Source organism: Mauremys reevesii, linkage group 7 (genome assembly GCF_016161935.1).
Source record: "Mauremys reevesii isolate NIE-2019 linkage group 7, ASM1616193v1, whole genome shotgun sequence".
NCBI classification, from domain to species: domain Eukaryota; kingdom Metazoa; phylum Chordata; order Testudines; family Geoemydidae; genus Mauremys; species Mauremys reevesii.
The window spans coordinates 64,353,540-64,371,549 of record NC_052629.1 but is presented as its reverse complement, the minus strand read 5'-3'; the positions used below and the strand labels follow the sequence as shown (position 1 = coordinate 64,371,549).

Here is an 18,010-nt window from a genome sequence, read left to right as displayed (position 1 = left end):
TCGAGTAGATGCAGATGTATATATTCCACCAGGTAGGTGATTCATAAGCAACACCCCACAGTTCCTTTGCACCGAATGTCCAGGGGAAGACACTGATGCAGAGGGGATGGAGGGTCCATTGTGGAATACACGTGTCTAGCCTTTTATCTGAGCAGGACTGAACAGTTTCATGCTTGCCTCGCCTGTTCATATTGTATGCGGATTGCATGAAGGGACAAAGTTTCTGTGCAGACCATCTCTAGATGGTAACGTCTTGTACAGAGACATGAGCGCCACCCGTCTAAGAGTACTGCTAGGCAAAAGTCTATGGCACGTGGGGCGCACCACATGCCCCCTGGAATACATGTCTGCATCACATGTCGAAGAACCACAGTCTAATGTATGGAGGCGTTACTCCACCAGGAAAGAATGCAGCTTGGGGAAAAATACAGGCAAATACACAGCCTGGTGCAAATGAAAGAGTCTGCCTTGAATAAGAAGTTTGGGTGCGGTTGGAACATTACCTTATCCTTGGAGAACTGCATGTAAGGAGGCCCCACCATCAGGGCCTGCAACTCACCCACCCTCCTGGCAGAGGTAATGGCTATCAAGAATGCAGTTTTCTGAGACAGAGGTGGCAGTGGACAGGATGCAAAAGACTCAAATGGAGGCCCCAATAGAGCTGTTAAAATCATGTTCAGGTCCCATAAAGGGACCAGCTCTTGGACCGGAAGATGCAGGTGGAGAAGTCATCTCAGAAAGCTCATCACCATGGCACTGAAACAAATTGATTTCCCTTGGATAGGGGGATGAAACACTGATATTGCTGCCAAATACACACTCAGAGCTGGGAGCCAAGACTGATTTCTAAGGGTGTAGCAGGTACTCCAAGATGTCTTGGATGGAAGTCCCCACCAGGTGGGCCCCACTTAGCTTATTAAATTAGGTATTAGCTTGGATTTTACTCTTATTTTCTTTTGTAACTAATCCTGAAGTTTATGCATCATCACTTGTAATCACTTAAAATCTATCTTTCCGTAGTTAATAAACTTATTGTTTTATCTTAACCAGTGTGTTTGGATTGAAGTGTGGGAAACTCCATTTCAGATAACAAGGCTAGTACATATATCATTTTCCTTTGATGAAATGATGGATTCCCTATGAGCTGGTACTGTTCAGAAGGGTACTAAGCAGTACAATACGCACATTTCTGTGGGAACAAGGCTGGGCCTAGAGCGCTTGCAGGTGTTGCCCTGTATGTAATTCATGAGTGACTGGTCAGAGTGCTCATTATTTAGCTGGGAGTGAATCTGCAGGCTGAAGGCTGCATGAGCAGGGGAGAATTGGCTGTTCTGACAACAAAACAGTGTAAGAGGCACCCCAGGCTAGAGAGTTAAAGGGACAGAGCTGTTCAACTGTCCAGATTGTACCCTGGATAATATTACAGTCTGAAGCAAGCCTTGCTGATTTCTCTAACAGATAAATTTTTAAGACAGTTTTCTCTGGATCTAGCAGCTCTTCGGATAAGGACTTGCAATCCTTAAATGTTCCCTAACATCATACTCACCCAGGCGGTATACACAATTGGTAAACATGAACAAGTGCTGCATGGGTTTGTGCGATTTTTAAAAAATGGTATGAAAATTATGGGCTATGGATGGCATTATAGAATAGAGAAAGTTGCATGCTGGGACCGTGGCCCGCAGCTCCCAGAGATCTCTAGGCAAGTCGTTTCTATCTGACAACACATTGCAAAGATTTTCCAAAAGTCATTGTGCCAGACAGTAGGGTGTGGCACAGTGGGATACCTACCTGTGGTGCACTGCACTTTGCATCGACACAAGCACTGCTGGTGAGTACACGCACTTCTGACACAAGCAGACAAGTTTGAATGCGCATGAGCAATATACTAATTTTGGCAGCTGTACACCCATGTAACTTTAATCAATCATAGTTCATAATGTACACAGCCTTGGAGTGAGCATTATTATTAAGGTGCATAACAGCCCCACATGACAAACATTTAAAACCTCAAAAATTTTAAGCAGACATGAGGAAATCTCCCTACTTGGAACAAAACAAATCAAATAAAAAACACTATTAAATTAAAACCAAATAAATACTACAATACACCCTAACTACCACTAACTAAACTATCTATAAATAAACTAATGTGTGAGTGGATGAGATGGCACTGTCAGTTGGCGTCATCTCACAGCCAAATGTGATGAAAGGAACCAAGAGCCAGTTGGTCACTCCATCCCCTTTTATAAATTCATAGGGGAGGAGCTTGAGGCTATGCAGGAAGCAGCTGCAGCCAACAGACATGGTTGACTAAAGCATTCTGATCTCCAGTGCATGTGGCACCAGATGTGGAGCACATATAGACAAGCACTCAAGGAAGAATGGAACACTACAAGGGAAGAATATGGACAAGGAGAAAAACAGTACACACTGATTGGAAGAGTAGTCAGGCAGGTGTTACAGTCAACGAAAGGAATATACCTAATTGTAGCAGGGTGGACCCCTGCTCCTGCCCTGAAGGGTTAAAAACAGCCCTGGGAAGGGGCTGTGGCTGGAGAAAGCAGCTTTTAGGCTGGGCTGATTGGGGGAAGTGGCTGCAGCTGGGGCCACGCCCCAAACAGACTCAGCTGGACCTATAAAGGCAGAGAAGCCAGACAGACAGTCTCCCTCTGCCTGTAGAGGGAGAAGGGCCTGGCTGCAGGGAGCTAGAGACAGGGTACCTGAGTGAAGCAGGGCTGGGGACAGGCAGAGGAGCTGGGGAGCTCCAGCCTGGAAAGCCCCAGGCTGCGGCCTAGCATAAGGCCAACAGTTACTGGGGGTTGCAGAAGGCAGCCCAGGGGTAGGCCAAGGCAGCAGGTCCAAACCCTCCTTGCCAGTGATGAGTAGGCTGATACTGCAGTCTGCCCCAGGGCGCAGGGGCTAGACAATGACTGGCAGTAGCTGTATACTGAGGTGAGGTGGGGATAGTGGGTGGGGGTTCCCCTGGGAGGAGAGGACACAGAGAAAGAGGTTACTGCCAGGAGGAAGCACCCCAGGTAAAATGGCACCAGGGTCCAGGGAGGGACACAGGGCCCAAGAGGACAGGTGGATCACCGGCCTGCAGAGGGCACTCCTGGCTGGAAAAAGAGCTAATTCCCAGGAGTCACCAGAAGGAGGCGCCGCAGGGGTGAGTCTGCACCTCTACACTAATCCAGCCAGAAAGCTGGGTGAGGTTTGAGGGAAACAATTGAAATGCCTGAACATGCAAGGCATCAGGACAATAATACATAGGAACTGGAACTACTGGTGCAGGAGGCCAAACCGGATATTATAGGGATAAGAAATCATGGTGGAATAGTACTCATGACTGGAATACAGGCATTGAAGGCTATGTGCTGTTTAGGAAAGATAGTAATAAAGGTAAAGGTGGAGGGATAGAGTTCTATATCAACGATGGAGAAAACTGTTAAATACAATATGATAGTATAGACAAAACTGAATCTGTTTGAGTCAAAATCACTTTGGGGAAGGATTGTAAAAGAGGTTCTATTAGGATAAGGTTGGAGTATGCAACAGATCTCCAGGGCTGGACTCAGATATGGATAGAGAGCTCATATTATTAGAGAGAGAAATACTTTGGGGAATTGTGTCAAAATGGGAGACTAACTTCCTGGATAGGGTTTGAAAAATAAATGTTGCTAATGCTGATATGGCCCAGTTATTCCTGGATGCGATAGATGACAGTTTTCATTGTCAGCTTGTCACGGAATTAACAAGAGGTGATGCAATTTTATACTTGATTTTGATAAGTAGTGAGGACTTCATAAAAGAGCTGGTCATAGGAAATAACCTTCAATCGAGTGATTCAGTTTAAATTAAATGGAAGGATAATCAAAACTAGGCATCGACTGTGGTTTTTCATTTCAAAAGAGAAAACTTTGGAAAATTAAGGGAATTAATTAAAGAAATCAACTGGGCTAAAGAGCTCAAAGACATAGACAATTTCTTGTAGTGAAAGACTCTAGACCCAGCTGGATGAATAGCCACCTCAAAAAGGTTATTAGTAGTAAGTAGAGAACCTTTAGGGAATGAAAGCGACATCTTGGAGGTTAGAAAAAGTGGGAATAAATGTGAATTAGCTCTTGTCAAGAAGATTAAATTTATTTTTTTTTATTTTTTTTTAGAAAGAAGGTAGGTGAGAATATCTTTTATTGGACCAACTTCTATTGGTGAGAGAGACATACAAAGAGCTCTTCTTCAGGTAAGCTCAAAAGCTTGTGTCTCTCACCAACAGAAGCTGGTCCAATAAAAGATATTACCTCCCCCACTTTGTCTCTCTAATATCCTGGGACCAACATGGCTACAACAACACTGCATACGACTTTTTTAGTTATATAAATAAAGAGAGAATAAGGAAAGATGAGGTTGGGCTGCTATGTAGCCTAGATGGGAAGTAGATTAAAGATAATATATGTATGGCCCAAAAACTAAATGAACAATTTGCCTCGGTTTTCAATTAAAATGAGAACATGGATGGGCATGAAGGCAATTTGGCTGATGGAAATGAGTATACAGAAATGGAGATTATCACATCTGAGGTGGAAGAAAAATGTAAAGAACTTAATGCGCTCAAATCAAGAGGACTGGATAATTCCATCCCAGAATATTGAAATAACTGGCACATGAGATTGCTAGTCTGGTAGCAAGGATTTTTAATAATTCTATCTATCTGGGAGGTAGTACCGTATGACTGAAGAATAGCTAATATCACACCCATAACCTGGGCATTTATACAACTGCTGGTTTGAGCTCAGTAGCCGGCAAGTCTTGAGAACAAATAGTGAAGGAAAAGACAGTTACCTCTTCTATAACTGGTGTTCTTTAAGATCTGTTGCTCATGTCTATTCCACAATAGGTATGTGCACTCGCCACGTACACTGGTGCCGGAAGCTTTTCCCCTAGCAGTACCCTTAGGGGAGCACCTTAGCGACCCCTGGAGTGGTGCCTCCATGGCACGGTATAAGGGGTGCTGCACACTCCCCCCACCCTCAGTTCCTTCTTGCCAGACAACTCCGATAGAGGGGAAGGAGGGCAGGATGTGGAATAGACATGAGCAACACATCTCGAAGAACACCAGTTACGGAAAAGGTAACTGTCTTTTCTTCGAGTGATTGCTCATGTGCATTCCACAATAGGTGATTCCAAGCTATATCTGTTGGAGGTGGGTAGGAGTTCACAAATTCTCAGGATGGAGCACAGCTTTGCTGAACCCAGCATCATCCCTGGTCTGGGAGACGATCGCATAGTGCGAGGTCAACATGTGAACTGAAGACCACGTGGCAGCCCTACAAATGGCCTGAATGGGGATGTGGGCCAAAAAGGCAGCCAACGAGGCCTGTGCCCGAGTCGAGTGAACATTCACAATTGGTGGCAGAGGGATTCCCACCAGGTCATAATGGCTACGGATGCACGAGGTGATCCAGTTGGAGAGCCGCTGAGTGAAGATTGGCCGACATTTCATGCGCTCAGCCAAGGCAATGAACAGTTGCGAGGACTTTCTGAACAGCTTAGTCCGTGCTCCAGGTAGAAAGCCAGAGCCTCTCTCACATCCAGCGTGTGGAGGTGGCGCTCCTCACTGGACGCATGGGGCTTGGGGCAGAGAACTGGCAGAAAAATGTCCTGACCCATGTAACAGGTGGAGACCACCTTCGGGAGGAACAAGGGGTGTGGGCGGAGCTGGACCTTATTCTTATGAAACACCGTGTACAGGGGCTCGGAGGTCAGGGTCCTGAGCTCCGAGACTCGCCTAGCCAACGTGATCACAACCAGAAAGGCCACCTTCCACGAGACGTGTGGCCAGGAGTACATGTCCAGCGGCTCAAACGGGGGCCCCCATGAGATCGGCCAACACCAAGCTTAGGTCGAATTGCGGGACTGGGGGCCTAACATGCGGGAATAGACGATCCAAACCCTTAAGGCAGTGTTTTCCAAAGTGTGGTACGTGAAAGGGTTTCAAGGGGTACATGGCAAAAAATTTTATTTTACTTTATCATAGTTTTTTTTTAATCAGCAGAAAACAATTCACTAAAATATAATATACAAGAATGGTGTACACTTGTGTGTATTTCTACTGTACGTTTACATTGTAACTAATATGATAATGCGTTCTGTAACATCTAATAGCACAGCAGAGCCAACGCAAACCATGTGTGCGCGTTACTGTGGCTCGGGCCTTTGTGGCATTCGCAGAAGTCACACTGACGGATAAAAGATAAAAGTGAATAACTACTTGTAGTAATCTAAAGATTGTAGCAAGTACATACTTGATGTGTATTAATATACAAAATTTCTCTTTGTTTTTGTTAAACCCATTTACAACGGATCACTGGCTAAAAACGGGAAGTTTGAAATGTACAAAAGAAAATTATGAAGGAAATATGAACGTTAGTGATAATTATGCCGAAAAATGCAGTGATATGGCGATAGACAATTATGACGACAAAATTAGTGAACCATCTGTAAGTTTATTGAATGTATCAGCTGCAAAGAAAACAAAAAAAGCCCACAAATATGCTGAATATCTTAAACTGGGATTTTTGTGGACTGGCGATGAGGTGGAGCCTGTTCCACTATGTGTGATTTGTTACGAGACTCTCATAAATGAAAATATGAAACCATCCAACCTAAAATGCCATATTGATAGCAAACAAAAAATATGAGGGAAAATCTGTAAAATTCTTTGAAAATAGGCTCAAATATCTCCAAAAGTCCGAAAAAACAATTCATAATGTGAAGGGAGGTGAAAATATGAAAGCTTTGGAAGCTTCATATAGTGTGGCGTACTTAATTGCAAAGTCCAGAGCTGCTGAAGTGATTGACGAGACATTAGTAAAACCTGCAGCCAAAGTAATGGTACAAGTGATGATTGGAGACAAGGCTAGCAAAGCTATAGATTGTGTCCCCCTCTCAAATAACACTGTTCATCGCAGAATCACAGATAAGGCCGAAAACGTAAAGCAGCAATTATTGTCAAGAGTACAAAAGAGTTGTTACTATGCACTGCAAGCGGATGAATCCACTGATATTGTGAATTTAGCTAATCTTTTGTTTGTCAGATATGAGATGAATAATGAAGTCCACGATGATATTTTGTTCTTTTCAACATATAGCAACATACAACTGGAGAAGCTATTTTAAAAAAGTTATTGATGACTTTATCAAAAACAATTACTTGGACTGGAGTTGTGTTGGAATAAGCACAGATGGCGCCAGAGCCACGATTGGCTTAAAGAAAGGAGTTGTTGCACGTATTCAAGCTGTTGCGCCAGAAGCAAAGTCGACTTGTTGCATTCACAGGGAAGCACTCACCACTCAGAACATGCAGGCAGATCTAAAGCAAGTACTGGATGATGCTGTGAAAATAATCAATTTTGTGAAAGGCCGCCCTCTGAACGCCCGTCTGTTTTCTCAGCTTTGTGATGAAATGGGCAGTGATTACACACAACTCCTATTTCACACTGAAGCGCGTTGGCTTCCGCGTGGAAAAGTTCTGAAGCTGCGAGAAGAACTGCAAGTTTTTTTAGATGAAACCAACCTGCAAGACAGTATACACGACTGAAAATGGCTATGCAAACTAGCATATATTGCAGATATCTTTGCTCATTTAAACAACTTCAATCTATCCTTGCAAGGGAAACTCGTATCCCTATTCCATGTTCAAGACAAAGTGAGCGCCATGGTCGCAAAATTGAAACTGTGGCATAAACGTCTTAGTCGTCGTGAACTGGATTCCTTTCCATGTCTTCATGACTTAGTAATAAACTCGACTAACAAACTTGATAGTGATGTGTTGCAAACCATGAAGCAGCATTTGGTGGAAAGCTTGCAGAAAGATCTTCGTAAGTATTGCCCTGAACCGGACGGCACCTTTGAATGAATAAGGAACCCTTTTATCATCAATGTTCAAACATTGCCAAATAACCTCTCTGCTTCAGAAGAACAGCTCTTGGAGCTGGCTTCAGATAGCTTCCTGAAACAAAATTTGAGCAAAATACACTGTCATTTTGGTTGGGGGTTAGCTCTGAATATCCAGCTCTATCAGACAAAGCTGTCAAGTATCTTCTGCCTTTTCCCATCTCGTATTTGTGCGAGATCGGATTCTCTGCGCTGGTTGGCATCAAAACAAAAACACAAAATCGTCTTATTGACGTAGAGACCCATCTTCCTTAAGATCACAAACCGAGCCAGATATCCCCGCGATGGTGTTTGGTCAAAAGCAGTTCCATCCCTTCTACTGAATAGTTTGGTTTGTACTGAAAATTTTTCAATACCGAAATAGTAAGTATTAAAACTAGTGCTTTCTTCACTAACCTAACCAAACCAGCGTATTTTAATTTCAGAATGATACAAATTCATATATATATATATATGTTGTAGCAGGGTGAACCCCTGCTCCGGCCCTGAAGGGGTTAAAAACAGCCCTGGGAAGGGGCCAAGGCTTGAGAAGACAGCCTTTAGGCTGGGCTGATTGAGGAAGTGGCTGCAGGTGAGGCCACGCCCCAAACTGAGCCGCGCTGGCCCCTATAAAAAGCCAGGGAAGCCAGAAGCCCAGACAGTCTCTCTCTGCATTCAGAGAGAGAAGGGACTGGCTGCAGGGAACTGAGACAAGGTACCTAGGGTGAAGCAGGGTTGGGGAAAGGCTGAGGAGCTGGGGAGCTCCAGCCTGGAAAGCCCCAGGCTGCGGCCTAGCGAAGGGCTAACAGGTACTGGGGGTTGCAGAGGGCAGCCCAGGGGTAGGCCAAAGCAGCAGGTCCAAAACCTCCTTGCCAGTGATGAGTAGGCTGATACTGCAGTCTGCCCCAGGACGTGGGGCTAGACAGTGACTGGCAGTAGCCATATACTGAGGCAAGGTGGGGATAGAGGGTGAGGGTTCCCTGAGGGGGAGGGGGGAGACCCTGAAAGAAAGGGGTTACTGCTAGGGGGCAGCACCCCATGTAAAAGGGCACCGGGTCCAAGGCGGGACACGGGGGCCTGAAGACAGGCGGATCACCACCCTGCAGAAGGCGCTCTGGACTGGAACTGAGCTAATTCCCAGAGTCACCAGCAGGAGGCGCCGCAGGGGTGAGTCGGCCCGCCTACCTATATATATATATACATATATATATATATACACATATATATATATATACACATACATACACACACACACACACACACACACACGCTGTTCTGCCAGACTGTTGATTCGCTTCTATTATTTTGATTATTTCTAGTACTATTTCTATACGTAACTATTATTTCTATTAAAAGTTTTGTTTCAAATGTCTATAATATAATTTTGTATTTATTTCTAACAAACACTTGATCCAGAATGAAACAAATTAGGAATGTGTTATAAAAATGTGGCCACCCCCCCAACCCCCCAAAAATTATCTTCACCGGAGAAGGGGTACACCGGTAAGACAAATGTCTCAAAAGGGGTACTCAACTGTTGTAAGTTTGGGAAACATTGCCTTAAGGAATGGACCAGTCATAGCATGGGAGAATACCGTGTGGCCCTGCATCAGCAGATGGAAGGCCGATATGGCTGCCAGGTGCACCTTGACTGACAAGGGTGCCAGGCCCTGGGCTGTAAGGTGAAGGAGGTAGTCCAGGATACGCCGGATCGGTGCAGCCACCGGGGAAATGCCCCGTTCATCCACCCATCTGGAAAACAGACCATTTTGCCAGTAGGCTCAGCACGTGGAGGGCTGCCTGCTTTCTAGGAGGACATGCTGAACCCCTTCCGAGCACATCCTTTCCTCCTTTCCTAACCACTGAGCAGCCACACTGTGAGGTGGAGTACCAATAAGCTGGGGTGGAGGAGAGCAGGTCCAGGCAGGACAGCCATGGTGGGGTGACCGCCGGGCCCGTGAGGGTCCCATACCAATGCTGTCTGGACCATGCCAGGGCAATTGAAGGACCCGGGCCTTGTCCGTCTTTATCTTTTCCAGGACCTTGCCAATCAGCGGGAACAGGGGAAAGGCATAGAGAAACTGGCCTGACCAGGACAGAAGGAAGGCAGCGGAGATAGCGCCTCATCCCAGCCCTCTCCCCCGCCCTTCTCACCCCAGGAGCAGAACCAGGGAAAGCGATGGTTCTGCTGAGTTGCAAACAGGTCCACCTGCGGAGTTCCCCCACACTTGGAAAAGTCTGTGCGCCACCTCTCGATGGAGAGACCACTCGTGCTGAGAGGAGAAGTCCCTGCTCAAGCAATCCGCCCGCACGTTCCAGGCGCCCGGCAGATGGAAGGCCTGTAGGCAGATGTCATGGGCTATACGGAAGTCTCACAGCTTGAGGGCTTCGCGGCAGAGGGATCATGAGGACCCTGACCACGCAGCCCTCCAGGTGCAAGCAGGCGGCCAGGCACGCCAGCCGTACCGCCCTGAGCTCCTCCACATAAACGTCAAGGGTCAGATTCAGACCCACGGTCTGTGGTCGCCTCTGGAAGTTCCCCATATGGGCCCCCCCATCCCATGTTCAACACCAGCTCCAGCAACAGGGCCCTGCCCCTGAATGGGACCCCTTGGAGCATGTTTCTCGGGGAGGTGATTACTGGTTCAGGTACCGTGAGGACTTTGTCCATCCTGTCCCTGGTCTGGGAGAACTCCAAGGCCAACCAGAGCTGGAGGGGCCTCATCCTGAGTCTGACATGACGGACCACATACGTACACACCCACATATGACACAAGAACTGCAGGCATGCTCTGGCTGTTGTCACCGGAAACCTTGCGTCTGTGTCGATGAGCCCCTTCAGGGTCTCGAACCTGTCTGGTGGGAGGGAGGCTCTGGCCGATGAGGCATCCAGGACTGCCCCGATAAACTCTATGTGTTGAACCGGGTCTAACGTGCACTTGGTGTTGTTTACGAACAAGTCCAAAGTGATGCATGTGGACAGAAAAAGTGCCACGTGATCCTGCACCTGCGACCAGGAGCTGCCCTTGACCAACCAGTCATCCAGATAGGGGAAGGTCTGGACCCCCCCGGTGCCTGAGTTAGGCCACCACCAACATACAGTTCATGGATACCCATTGTAGTAAGAGGAGGCCCTAAGATATAAACCTTGGTATCAGAGGCCTGGTATGAGGCCTGAGGCCTGAACTAATGTAATGGTCAAGACTTTGCTAAAGCAAAGTTAAGCTGTGAGCCAGAGGTAGGCCCTGCTCACAGAAGCTGGCACGAAAAGGGCTGATGCTACATAAACATATATTCACCTAGCATAAACACAGCACTAGAACACACTATACTGAAACATTCCATAGATAACAGGAGGACAGGCCGACCCATCCCAATGACAGGGGCAAAAGGGTAAAATGATGGATAGAGTTGTTTTGTTCGAACCAACATGTACAAGGTAGAAGGCGGTGCCTTAATACGTAGAAGGGTTGTAACTTGCTACGTAGAGAGGTTGTACCTTAATACGTCAGGTGTGATGTGTAACTTGTTTGTATCTGTGTATAAGAATGCATCCCTGGGGAGGTGCCTTTGTCCGGCCGTAGGGGGAGTGGAAAGTCCCGCCACTAAGCCGGGTCCTTGCCAAGAGGCACTCTCTCGCAGTACGCCCAGTAGACTAAGTAATCTATGGGGACCCTGCACGGGTGTCCAAGGTCGCAATAAACCTAGCCGACGTGGCTTTGCATCTTACTGGACTCTGTGGTTATTGGGGATTCTCGTCGGGTCTGCTGTGTCAGCTATCTGCAGAGCTGGGGCAGCACACAGAGGAAACTCACGCACGCAGCCAAGTGATATCAACAAGGAGAAAGCAGAGCACCATACTGGTACCGCTCTGACAACACCCATGAGGCAGTGTACAGGCCAAACAGGAAGACCGTAAATTGGTAGTGTTCCTGTCCCACCATGAAACGGAGGAAGCATCTGTGCCCCTTGAATATATGAATGTGGAAGTACACGTCCTGCAGATCAAGGGTGGCGTACCAGGCCCCAGGATCGAGGGAGGGGATGAGGGAGGCCAGGGAGATCATGCGGAACTTGAGCTTCACCATGTACTGGTTTAGGCCTCGCAGGTCCAAGATGGGCCTGAGTCCCCCTTTGGCCTTCGGGAGAAGGAAATAGTGGGAGTAGTACCCCTTGCTTTTTAACCCCCCATGTACCACTTCCACCGCTCCTAGGCCCAGGAGTCACCCCACCTCCTGCTCGAGCAGGGCCTCGTGCAAGGAGTTTCCTGGGAGGGACAGGGGGTGGTTGGGCGGGGAGGAAGTAAACTGGAGTGTGTAGCCCCAGGACATGGTGTTGAGGACCCACTGGTCCGAGGTCAGCTGCAACCACTCTGGGAGGAAAACACACAACCGATTGGAGAAGGGAAGCTTTATTGGGGGTGGATCTCTGATGAGAACTGGCATGGCGCCCCTGGGCGTCCCATCAAAATCACCTTTTCCCTGCCTGCTTGCCCTTGGAGGACCCAGGCTGAGGGGCAGGGCGAGACTGCCTCTGTGGGCGCCTCTTATAGTCCCATGACTTCTTATAAGCAGTCTCATATTTTGGGTGGGTGGCCTGAGTGACAATCTGCTGCAGCTTGAACTTAGGTTTAGCCAGAGCTGGAACATAGAGACCCAGAGTCTGGAGAGTCATACGGGAGTTTTTCAGGCCATGCAGTTTTGTATCCATTTGGACAGTCCAGGGAGCAGGAGCCACGACGCCCTTCTCATGGACACCGCTAAGGCCATGAACCGCGTGGCCGTGGCCGCTGCATCTGAAGCTGCCCGCAGGGTTGCCCTGGCAGCTGCTGTACCCTCCTCCACCAGCGCTTTGAACTCCTTCCTGTCGCGCTCCTGGAGGGAGTCCTCGAACTTGGGCAGAGCGCCCCACAGATTGAACTCATACCAGCCCAGGAGAGCTTTGTGATTCACCACCTATAACTGTAAGCTCGAGGACGAATACATTTTCCTTCCAAAAGAGTCCAACCTCCGCGAATCTTTATTTTTCAGGGTAGGGGCTGGTTGGCCCTGCCGCTTCCTGTGGTTGACCGACTCAACCACCAGGGAGTTAGGAGCAGGGTGGGTGTATAAGTATTCATGCCCCTTGGCGGGTACAAAATACTTGCATTCCGCTTTCTTGGAGATGGGGGGCAAATGAGGCCGGTGTTTGCCACAGGGCATTTGAAATTTTTGCCACCCCTTCATGGAGAGGCTAGGCTACCTTACCCAGTGCCGAGGAGGACAGCACATTAAACAGAGTCTCTGAGGGCTCCTCCATCTCCTCTGCTTGGAGGTGGAGGCTTGATGCCACCCTTTTTAAGAGTTTCTGGTGGGCCCTAAAGTGCTCTTGCAGAACGGAGGGAGGCAGGGCCATAATCACCTCATACGGGGAGCGCGAGGAGGCCGGTGCAGTACTTTGGGTGTCCACCGGCACGAGAGGGTCCACCACCTGGATGGTCTCCAGGCACAGTGCCGAGGATGTACGTCCCACCGATTCCTTCCACAGAGGTCTGGAGAGGGAGGCCGATGGTCCTTCTGAGTCTCCAGCCACTGAGTGAGCCCACACAAGCCTTTAACTCTGAACTGCCCTTTGATTTATTCTCTTTCATGATGCTTCAGATAGAGCAGATGTCAGTGCTGGGCAACTTGTATGACTGCTAGCAAGCATCTTCACTCTGAAGACAGAATGAAGATGGTGATATCTGGTGCCAATATATTCTTCTCTCTTACTCCAAATGGGGCAAGCAAACAAGGTCTGCACCACTCAGTGAGTAGCCATGTCCCAAACACAGAAAAGAACTTGTCCTGCTCTAGTGTGAATGACATCACATGAATCTTTTTAACACAGATAAACCCAGCTTAAGAAATTCCTGATCCAACTTTCAGTGCCCTAACTCTGAGGCACACATTGCTTTTCCTCTGCCAGCGTACAACTTGACTAGATTCACTGAACATAAATTAAGTAAAGAAAAAGCTAGTTCTGATGAGACAGCAGGTGCAGCAGATCCAACAACGGACTCAACAAATAGGACAGAGCAGCTACCCACATTTAAAGATATGCTCTCGGCATTGTAAGATGCCTGCAAAGAAGCACACTGCTCTGAGCTAAGCCAACAACTTTTACAGCTGTTAGGTGTGACCCAGGAAGTCCCTCAATGCCAACTGGCAGAGGGCATACCATACTATAACTCACATCAGGCCTGACATTCATTGCCTCAACACAGTGTTATCATAATCTGTACCTACAAGGCATCATGTAAGGTATGCAAAACAGTAACATGCTGGTCTTTAATATTATCTCACAATGTAGGTGGCGTATAAAGAACGATAGATGTCTGCTGGAAGAAGGTGTTTTGCAAGGAGTGCATAAATCCAGCCTGTCCTAGACAAAGAAATGTCATTTCACCAGCTTTCCTGCGTCTCCAAGGTAAATTGAGCCAGGTAATATCTCAGAGGAAAAGTACATCTACATATAAAGTTAAAGCCATCAAGCTAAATGAGCGAAGGGGAATCATTTATCATGATAGGGGATGGAGCCCGCACTCCAGGCAGCCTTCCTAGCTCTTGAAATAGACAACAGACTTTGGAAAATACAAGCAGCAGCATAAAGCCATTTTGGCATCCATCACTGGACAGACAAAAGAGGCTAGAGCTCTGGTAATCTGAAAAAGGTGGATCCTTTAGCCAAGTGGGTTCAAGTCTCTGGGAACTTGCTGAAGTTAAGTTTTAGTCACTAGAAAGCATATTTTGTTTTACTTGTAACCACATCTATGTCTTCTATTCTTACTTATCACTTAAATGTGTGTTCTTTGTTATAAAACTTGCTCTTGTTTTACTACAAAACCATCTCAGTGCTGTGTACTAAACTGAAAGGTGAAGTCCTCAGCTAAATTAACAGGTTGGTGTGTGTTCTGTCTCTTTGTGGGCAGCACATACAACTTCTGGTTATCCGAGAGAGCAACTGGACACTGTTTTGGGGAGACTCAGAATTGAAAGAGCTGTTGGTGTCCCCCTGCAAGGAGTAACCAGGTTGGTGAAAACCAGGGCGAGATCATTGTGCAGTGAGTAGGTTGCTGGTATGTGGACTCTAAGCCAAAGCTGCACAGCACAGCAGCAGGCAGTGCCAGAATCCCTTGCTAGTCTCGTTGAACCCCCATAGCATCACAAGAGCAGCAATTGGGGCCAGCAAGTTTCATAAAAGAACAAGACTTCAGCCTAGTTTCTGATTCTGATATTCAGTATGGTTGTAACATACAAGACCTGTTAGGACTCTATCCTTCCACATACTCGGAAAAAGCACCAACACTCAACTGAATGGGAGCGCAAGATCACAGGCTAATTGCTGCCCTGAGCCCAGGCAACCTCAGTGACCCCAGCTCCAGATCAGTCAAGAGAAACTGAACAACCAGAGTCCACTTGAACTGAAGATGATTCAGGCTACTGCAGCTGCAATGGACACCAAATGTGGCCAGCTTTAATCAGGATTAACAATAGGCCAGGCAGCCAGCAAGAGGATTTGGGCAAGAAGAGAGGACGGATTGTGATTCACAGTGTTTCATAGGCCAGCCTTATTCTATTCTGGTTCTTACACCATGGCCATCACAATGGTACCTCTAAAGTCACAATTACTCTACCAAAACATACCAGGCAGCACACAAGCTGTGTGCTTTTCAAGAAGTCCAATGTCCTAATGTATCACAGTTGGAGCCTGTCTACACTACAACTTGGTGAGGGAGCGCAAGCTTTCAGAGCTCTTGCATATAAAATAGGTATACTCTTCAGAAAAGAAGGAGACTGGTCTTAACCTCCCCTCCTTGGCTCTTACCCATCTCTAGGAGCGGTCATAGAAGAGAGGGGATGGGGTATGTTGCCAGAGGAGTTTGGTGGGAGCCATGTAGCAGTTGAAGAGGTGGCTGCACTTTCGATGCTGGAACTCACAAGAGATCGAGCAGAACTCTGAGTCTAGAATAAAAGCAGAATTATTTTCATTGCACATATTCAGTGGATGGACACAGAGTTTAGTCCTGCTTCATTTGGGTTTACACTGCCAAGCCAAGAGACCTGCAATTAGTGCATTATAAGCATCATTCAAGATAAATATACATTAATGCAAAAGCTATGGCAATGAAACATCAAGCTAACAAATTGAAGCCCCAGAGGTAATGAATTGCCAGTGTTTAAGGTTGTCACATCCACAGTAACTCACCCAAATTGCACATACGGTATATTTTAAGCTGAAGTCACCTATGGCACTCGCCCTCCCAAGCCCATGCACTACAGTAACCCTCCAGGCTGGGGAGAGCTGTATATGGTTTCAGAACTGAACTGGCAAGTGGCCAGGAGATGCAAAGCTTTCACTTCCCCAGGACCTGAGAGGGTAGCCTGGGGTAGCAGAGACAGACTCAAACTAATATGACCGGTGCTCCAGCCACACCGTCTGTCTTTGCTTCCCCAGCACAACAGCAGTAATGTAGGAAGCAGATGTGCTATTCCACAGCAGGCTTTTTCCTTGTTTTGGCTATTTAGACTAAGTTCTTCAGGGTAGCAACCGTCTCTGTGTGTGTCTGTGCAGTACCCAGCAAAACAGGGCTCTGATTCTGGCTGGGGCCTCTAAGTGCCACTGTAAGAAATAATACACAGCATGCATAAGCCACAGAACAATTTCTGTATATACTCAGCACACAGTGCTTCAAACCTTCCACAACACTTTACCAACTATCACAGATCTGACAGGTCACACATTGCCTGGCTAAAGAGGTTATTGTTAGCGTTTAGGGACTTCAGTCCTAAAGTCACTTACACAAGCAATTTTCAGCAAATGCCAGATCTCCCTCTGCCTTTTTCCCTGCATCTGCATCACCGAACTGTCAGCCTCCTTAATGTTATTCAGAGCCACTTCAATCTTTGGAAGTAAATCAATAATCTTCTGTTTACAGCCTAACAGCTTGCTGTAACAAAGGAGAAATCACAATCACTTTTCCATTCAGTGGGGCACAGGCTTTGGCAGAGTCAATGTGACTGCACTGATTTTACATCTTGCTATTTAAGAAAAAACTGGGTAAACATGTACTTGTCCCTCAGCATTTACATTGATAGCTGAAGGCACAGATGCACCACTGACAGATTCTTTGGGACCATGGTGGCTCCTAGAAGCCTTCAGATCTAATGATCAAGGTACACAGCACAAAAAGTTCAATGCAAGAAGGCTTCAGGACTTAGAATTTTCAGTATTTTAGTCTTTCTTCACAAAGAAACCTCCTGCCATGGACCCCTCCACCTCAGCAACAGTCATATATGTACATGGAACTCACTTGAGGGAAGGTTCCCAGAGGAGATGTGAAATGCTTTTAGGGAAGGCGTTAAGGGGTTGTGTTACAGTATAAGTCAGATGAATGTGAGTATAGAGTGTCTGCATGTCCTTGAAGGGGAAAGCAATTCTTGGTGGGGGGCTGCAATGCCCCACTGACAACAGAAAATTTGAGGGGGATGTATAACAAGGTCTAAGACAGATCTTCCCCCCTTTACTAGCTTTGAAGGTTTAGGGACAGTGAAGGGAATATGCCCTTCAGCAATCTGAACTGTCTCTGAATGAAGTTTTTGTTCTTGGAATATGAATGCAAGGGCTCTCTCTGCTCCCCAACAGAATTAGTATATTAAAAGGTCTCCAGCCCAGAATGACAGAAGCTGCATCTTGTCTCTGTTTTCCTCCAGAAAGGAAAGCTTTTCTGGTACCTAAGGTGTCCAAAGAGCTCCTTGAGAACTCGATCCTGGCTCTGCACAGTCTGCACAATAATCTTCACCATGTCAGTGCTGTCACTGTAGGCGTGATCTGGAAGGGACACCAATTGTCTGGTTAGCATAGTGCTCCTCAGCAAACATTTCAGACACAAACCCACAAGTCAAAGAAGGAGTTCTCCTAACAAGCTCTGCCAAAGAAAAAGAGACCTACATAACAATACAGGAACAGCCATACGGGGTCAGACCGAAGGTCCATCTAGCCCAGTATCCTGTCTTCCGACAGTGGCCAATACCAGGTGCCCCGAGGGAATTAACAG

The 18,010-nt window shown here is 47.0% G+C and overlaps 1 protein-coding gene across 1 annotated transcript in view; it reads right to left on the bottom strand.

Annotated features, from left to right (window-relative positions):
* The window catches only part of CHUK (component of inhibitor of nuclear factor kappa B kinase complex), a 77,818-nt gene that overhangs the window by 4,811 nt on the left and 54,997 nt on the right, over positions 1-18,010 (bottom strand). Inside the window, exons 17-19 of the mRNA XM_039480937.1 lie at positions 17,688-17,784; positions 16,756-16,903; positions 15,781-15,917 (exon numbers count right to left, since the gene is read on the bottom strand). Coding sequence (XP_039336871.1) covers positions 15,781-15,917; positions 16,756-16,903; positions 17,688-17,784 — 382 coding nt within the window. The remainder of the gene's footprint in view (positions 1-15,780; positions 15,918-16,755; positions 16,904-17,687; positions 17,785-18,010) is intronic.